We start from the raw sequence: 7,588 nt of genomic DNA, 5'->3' as shown, positions 1-7,588 counted from the left end.
TATTTTTTTTTTTTGAGACGGAGTCTCGCTCTGTCACCCAGGCTGGAGTACAGTGGCGCGATCTCGGCTCACTGCAAGCTCCGCCTCCCGGGTTCACGCCATTCTCCTGCCTCAGCCTCCCGAGTAGCTGGGACTACAGGCGCCCGCCACCTCGCCCGGCTAGTTTTTTGTATTTTTTAGTAGAGACGGGGTTTCACTGTGTTAGCCAGGATGGTCTCGATCTCCTGACCTCGTGATCCCTCCGTCTCGGCCTCCCAAAGTGCTGGGATTACAGGCTTGAGCCACCGTGCCCGGCCTTTTTTTTAAATTATTAACTTGATTATGGAAGTCTTTGAACATACACAAAAGTAGAAAGGTTGGTGGAATGGACATCCTCCGAATCCATTTCCTAGCTGCAGTAGTTATCAATGAGTTTCCATGTTTCCAATCTTATTGATCTATGCCTGTTGACTTCTGCACCTTCCCTGGAGTTTGTTAAAGCAAGTCCTGGATATCATGAGTTCAGTACTATTAAATGTATAGGTAGCTTTTCAGTGTTTCTTCTCCTTTTTTTGTTTTAGTGACAGGGTCTCTCTGTTGCCTATGCTGGAGTACGGTGGCACAGTCACAGCTCACAGCAGCCTTGACCTCCAGGACTGAAGTGATCCTCCCACCTCAGCCTCCTGAGTAGCTCAGACTACAAGCACACACCACCACACCTGGTCAATTTCTAATTTTTTTTTTTGTAGAGATGGGTTCTCCCTATGTGCCACAGGCTGGTCTGGAACTCCTGGGCTCAAGCAGTCCTCCCGCCACCTCACTTTCCCAAACTGCTGGGATTACAGGCATGAGCAACTGTGCCCAGCTTGTTTCTTCTATTTAAAATGACTGCTCTGAGGTATCTTTATTTAAATGGACATTTTCATATTTAATCTTTCAGATGTGAGATTCCTGGGCCAATTTTTTTTTTTTTTTTTTGAGACAGAGTCTTGCTCCATTGCTAGGCTGGAGTGCTGTGGCACGATCTGGGCTCACTGCAACCTCCGACTCCCGGTTCAAGTGATTCTCCTGCCTCAGCCTCCCAAGTAGCTGGGATTACAGGCACGTGCCACCTTGCCCAGCTAATTTTTTTTTTTTTTTGAGGTGGAGTCTCGCTCTGTCACCCAGGCTGGAGTGCAGTGGCCGGATCTCAGCTCACTGCAAGCTCCGCCTCCCAGATTTACGCCATTCTCCTGCCTCAGCCTCCCGAGTAGCTGGGACTACAGGCGCCCGCCACGTCGCCCGGCTAGTTTTTGTATTTTTAGTAGAGACGGGGTTTCACCGTGTTAGCCAGGATGGTCTCGATCTCCTGACCTCGTGATCCGCCCGTCTCGGCCTCCCAAAGTGCTGGGATTACAGGCTTGAGCCACCGTGCCCGGCCCCCATAGTACAATTTTTATTGTCATCACTTAGCATCAGAGGAATTTGTAGGCCAGGTGCGTTGGCTCACGCCTGTAATCCCAACACTTTGGGAGGCCGATGTGGGTGGATCATTTGAGGTCAGTAGTTTGAGACCAGCCTGGCCAACATGGTGAAACCCTTTCTGTACTAAAAATACAAAAATTAGCCGGGCGTGGTGTTGCGTGCCTGTAATCCCAGCTGCTCGAATGGCTGAGGCACAGAACTGATTGAACCTGGGAGGTGGAGGTTGTGGTGAGCGGACATCGCACCACTGCATTCTGGCATCGGTGATAGAGTGAGACTCCGTCTCGAAAAAAACAAAAAAGAATTTTTTAATTTTCATGATACCATTTTTAACCTATGAGCTTTTGTAAATGTTTTGCATTTAAATTTTTTTCCCATTTTTTAATTCCTGAATTCAACCTTAATTGCACTGTAGTCAGTACTTACATGGTCAATATGAGACCAGTTTCTGGAAATGTGTTAAGACTCAGTTCATGCACTGGTGCATTGACAGTGTTTTTGTGGGGGTGGGATTCACGTGTTCTTGTGCTTTCTTTTAATTGTTGCATGCAGAATTCTCACATGTTCGACATATCATGCTTGTTAATTTGATGTAAAGATCCTCTGTATCCTTTCATATTTTCTGGGTGCTTGACCTCTCAGTTATTAAAAGAGATATATTGAAATCTCCCACAATCAGCCAGGTGCAGTGGCTCACGCCTATAATCCTAGCACTTTGGGAGGCTTAGGCTTCCAAAAGGAATCACGAGGTCAGGAGTTCAAGACCAGCTTGGCCAAGATGGTGAAACCCCGTCTCTAGTAAAAATACAAAAAATTAGCCAGGCGCGGTAGCAGGTGCCTGTAATCCCAGCTACTTGGGAAGCTGAGGCAGGAGAATCATTTGAACTCGGAGGGCAGAGGTTGCAGTGAGCCAAGATCGTGCCACTGCACTCCAGCCTGGGTGACCGAGTGAGACTCAAAAAAAAAAAAAAAAAAAAAAAAACTCCCACAATCAAGATGAAGCCTAATCTTTTGTATTTTCTCAATTTTTACTTTGCATATTTAGAGTTTATTTTACTGGATGCTTACACATTTAGAATTGTTATATCTTTTTGGTGAATGAACATTTTATTATGTAGTAATCCTGTTTATTCCCAATAATATTTTCACCTTGAAGTCTATTTTTTTCCAGTGCTAAGACCCTAGCTTTCTATTCATGAATACTTGCCTGATTTTCATTTTCTTAGTTTTTTTTTTTTTTTTTTTTTGAGACGGAGTCTCGCTCTGTCGCCCGGGCTGGAGTGCAGTGGCCGGATCTCAGCTCACTGCAAGCTCCACCTTCCGGGTTTACGCCATTCTCCTGCCTCAGCCTCCCGAGTAGCTGGGACTACAGGCGCCCGCCACCTCGCCCGGCTAGATTTTTGTATTTTTTAGTAGAGACGGGGTTTCACCATGTTAGCCAGGATGGTCTCGATCTCCTGACCTCGTGATCCGCCCGTCTCGGCCTCCCAAAGTGCTGGGATTACAGGCTTGAGCCACTGCGCCCGGCCCATTTTCTTAGTTTTTACTTCAACTTTTTTGTGTCTTCATGTTTTTTAGATACTTTTTATTTTAAAAGGGTTGAAATTTACTTTTTCTTTGTTTACATTCCTTATAATTAGTGATGTATTTGGATTTTTTTTTTTTTTTTTTGAGAGAGAGGTTCTTTCTCTCTCTTGCCCAGGCTGAGTGCAATGGTGCAATCACAGCTCACCACAGCCTCAACCCCCTGGGCTCAAGCAATCTGCATACCTCAGCCTCCCAAGTAGCTGAAAATAAAGGCATGATCCACCTCTCTTGGCCTGTTTGAATTTTTTTAACCAGCTTATTTTGTTCTATTTGTCTCACTTTTCCTGTCTTCTGTTGCTTGTTTTATTTTACACTGTTTTAGAGTTGAGGTTTTAAAAAAATCTGATGCCCGTACTTAGTTTGATTCCACTGATTTGGAAGTTGAAAGCACAGATTCTGGAGCCAGACTTCCTCCATTCAAATCCTAGCTCTGCCATTTAATACCTCTATGACTTTTGGCAATTTACTTAACCTCTCTGGTCCTCATTGGCAAATATATACGCTATTCACAGGATTCTAAATGAGCTTTATATAGTAAATGTGTAAAGCAGTAAAGTTAGTGCCTGGCACATAGCAAGAATGATGTGTAAGCTATTTTTTTTTTCTGTTCATTTTGTTCTTATTAGTGGGATTTCATCATGCATAGTTTTTTTAAGAGTCAGGTTCGTTTGTCACCCAGGCTGGAGTGCAGTGGCTTGACCACAGCTCATTGCAGCACTGACTTTCTCGGCACAGGTGATCCTCCTGCCTTAGCCTCCCGAGTACCTGAGGCTACAGGCACATGCCACCACACCCAGCTCTTTTTTTTTGAGACAGTGTCCCAAGCTGTTTCCCAGGCTGGTCTTGAACTCCTGGGCTCTGGTAATCTTCCAGCCTTGGCATCCCAAAGTGTTGAGATTACAGCCATGAACCACCATGCCTGGCTTGTAGAACTTCTACTTTTTTTTTTCCCCCTGAGATGAAGTCTCGCTCTGTTGCCCAGGCTGGAATGCAGTGGCACAATTTCAGCTCACTGCAACCTCTGTCTCCTGGGTTTAAGCAATTCTTCTGCCTCAGCCTCCTGAGTAGCTGGGAATTCAGGTGTGCACTACCATGCCTGGCTTATTTTGTATTTTTAGTTAAGTCGGAGTTTTGCCATGTTGACCAGGCTGGTCTTGAACTCCCTGACCTCAGGTGATCCACCTGCCTCAGACTCCCAAAGTGCTGAGATTACAGGCATGTGCCACCGCACCCTGCCCCATAGAACTTTTAAAATTTACCATCCATGGCACTCATTGCACCTGACTCAGATTTTTTTAAGAAAACCTCATCACTTCTGAACAAATTTATCTGTTCCATCTTGAATACAGTTTGCTCCCTGTTCTTTCAGTATTACTTTCAGGAAGACAAATGAATTCTTTGACTTTTCTTTATGACTCTTAACCTTGCTTTTGCATTTCCAATTATTTAACCATTCCAGCGAGGTTTTGATGTTGATTTCTTTCTCTCTTTTTTCCTCCTTGAAATTTATATGTTGAAGAAACTGGATCATCTGTCATTTAACATTTAGCTCCCCTTCCTTTATTCCTTTCTTTCCTATAAACAGACTATGTGATATTAGTATTGTGTATTTCATCAAGAAGCACATATCTGGTTGTTTCTGTTTTTGTGATGTTAGTAGCCATTCCTCATCTCATCCCCTAAAAATTACTAGGTAATTTTAAAATTGTCCTTATGAACACACAGATTTTAAAAATATTTGATGTGATTTATTGAAATTACATTATAATGATTACAGTTATTATTCTCGAATTCATGCTCAACTTGTCCTATCTTTGGCTAATGGGACCCTCTTCACAATGGTTCCTGAGTCTTTTTGACATGACCCTAGGGGTCTTGAATAAGCTTCTTTGCTTTTCTAATATGCCAGCTTTTTCCATGCTCATAATGCACCTTTCTGTCCTAATCCCAAGATGCTCCAAGGAGCCTAGGTTCTGTGTAGTAAGAAATGGTATTTAGAGACAGTAATCTGTCATTAGCGTGTTCATTGCTGCTGGATTGGTTGTTTCTAAGGCTTCAATGGATGAAGATGGAAAGTATTTTTTTTTTTTTTTTTTTTGAGACGGAGTCTCGCTCTGTTGCCCAGGCTGGAGTGCAGTGGCCGGATCTCAGCTCACTGCAAGCTCTGCCTCCCGGGTTTACATCATTCTCCTGCCTCAGCCTCCCGAGTAGCTGGGACTACAGGCACCCGCCACCTCGCCCGGCTAGTTTTTTTTTGTACTTTTTAGTAGAGACGGGGTTTCACCATGTTAGCCAGGATGGTCTCGATCTCCTGACCTCGTGATCCGCCCATTTCGGCCTCCCAAAGTGCTGGGATTACAGGCTTGAGCCACCGCGCCCGGCCGAAAGTATTTTTTAAAAATCATGATTGCACTCTTATACTGCCAATTCAAATTCATTCATTGAATTTTAAGTTTCAATGATTTATTTTTTAACTTTTAGATACCCCATTTGTGTGTTTTGCAAAAACTTGCTTGGCCTTTTTGCTAATGAGGTATTACTTTCTCTCTTTAAAAAAGTAAACTTTAGGTTTTAGGATAGTTTTAGTCTTACAGAAAAGTTGTCAGGTTAGTACAGAGATTTCCCATATACATCACATATAGTTTCCCATTAACATTGTATGTTTGTACATTTGTCATAATTAATTAATTAATGTTGCTCCTATTCAATAATAACATCATTGAAGCAATGTGGTTATTATTATTTACCTTTCCTATGGTGCTGAGATCTATTATTATTAATGGAAACCCCTACTTTACTCAGATTTCTTTATCTTTTTTTTTTTTTTTGAGACAGATTCTGGCTTTTGTTGCCCAGGCTGGAGTGCAGTGGTGCAATCTTGGCTCAGTACAACCTCAGCCTCCTGGGCTCAAACAATTCTCCTGTCTCAGCCTCCCGAGTAGCTGAGATTACAGGCATGGGCCACCACGCCTGGCTAATTTTTGTATTTTTAGTAGAGACAGGGTTTCACCATGTTGGCCAGGCTGGTCTCGATCTCCTGACCTTGTGATCCGCCCGCCTCAGCCTCCCAAAGTGCTGAGATTACAGGTGTGAGCCACTGTGCCTGGCCTCCTTAGCTTTTACCTAATGTCCTTTTTTCGTATTCTAGGATCTCGGCTAGGAGAACACATTGCATTGAGTCATTATGTTTCCCTTGGCTCTTTGATAGCTTTTCAGGCTTTCCTTGTTTGTGATTATCTCAATAGTTTTGGAGAGTACTGGCCAGGTATTTCATAGATTGTCTCTCATTTTGGGATTTGTCTGGTGTTTTTCCAGTGATTAGACTGGAGTTCAGTATTTTTAGAAGAAAGATCACAGAGATAAAATGTTGTTCTCATCACATCATATAAGGGTACATACTATCACCACGTATGTACACCATTTTTTTTTTTTTTTAAGACAGGGTCTTGCTCTGTCGCCCAGGCTGGAGTGTAGTGGCACAATCATAGCTCACTGCAACCTTGAACTCCTGGACTAAAGCAATCCTCCTCTCTCAGACTCCCAAAGCACTGGGATTACAGGCATGAGCCACCATGCCCAACACATTTTTACTTCTTTAGGACATTATTTTCAGTTTGTCTCTCTCTTCTACCATAGATGTTTTTATTTCTACTCAACAAGGAAATGCTATGTTTTTGCTTTCTGGTTATTTTTCAGACTCGGAGTTTAGATGTAAGACCAAAGATTCATGTTTGCTAAAAGAAATCTATGAAGTAACATCATCTCAGTGGATGAGAATGGAAAAATGTCACAGCCTTGTGGGCTCCAGTGTCAGAGATGACTGGGAATGCAAAGGCGAGTTTCAGCACCAAGATATAAATCAGGAGCGATATTTGGAAAAAGCAATAATGACTTACGAGAAAATGCCAACTTTCTGCCTACAGACATCTCTCACTCTGCATCATTGGATTAATCCTGGAGAGAAACTGTATAAATCCATAGAATGTATGGCTTTTAAGAATGGCTCAGAACTTACACAACAGCAAGAAACCCATGCTGGTGAAAAACTCTATAAATGTAAGGAGTGTGGGAAGGCCTTTTGTTATTTTTCCTATCTTGTTAAACATCAGAGAATTCATACTGGGGAAAAGCCCTATGCATGTAAAGAATATGGAAAAGCTTTTATTTCTGGCTCACATCTTATTCAACACCAGAAAATGTATATAGATGAGGGACCTCATGAGTGTCAGGAATCTGTGAAGGCCTTTAGACCATCTGCGCACCTTACTCAACATCAGAGAATTCATACTGGTGACAAACCTTATGAATGTAAGGAATGTGGGAAATCTTTTACTTCTGGCTCAACACTAAATCAACATCAGCAAATTCACGCTGGTGAGAAACCCTATCATTGTCAGCAATGTGGAAAATCTTTTACTGTTGGCTCAACACTAATTCGACACCAGCGAATTCACACTGGTGAGAAACCGTATGATTGTAAGGAATGTGGAAAATCTTTTGCTTCAGGCTCAGCACTAATTCGACATCAGCGAATTCACACTGGTGAGAAACCCTATGA

General features: G+C 42.7%; 1 protein-coding gene across 1 annotated transcript in view; it reads left to right on the top strand.

Moving 5' to 3' along the window:
- The window catches only part of ZNF850 (zinc finger protein 850), a 145,623-nt gene that overhangs the window by 15,696 nt on the left and 122,339 nt on the right, over positions 1–7,588 (top strand). The window contains exon 4 of the mRNA XM_026449426.1: positions 6,727–7,588. This exon is cut by the window's right edge and continues 842 nt beyond it. Coding sequence (XP_026305211.1) covers positions 6,727–7,588 — 862 coding nt within the window. The remainder of the gene's footprint in view (positions 1–6,726) is intronic.

Source organism: Piliocolobus tephrosceles, chromosome 21 (assembly GCF_002776525.5).
Source record: "Piliocolobus tephrosceles isolate RC106 chromosome 21, ASM277652v3, whole genome shotgun sequence".
In the NCBI taxonomy this organism is placed as follows: Eukaryota; Metazoa; Chordata; class Mammalia; order Primates; family Cercopithecidae; genus Piliocolobus; species Piliocolobus tephrosceles.
The sequence above is the reverse complement of the archived record's forward strand: the minus strand, read 5'-3'. Positions and strand labels throughout refer to the sequence as shown.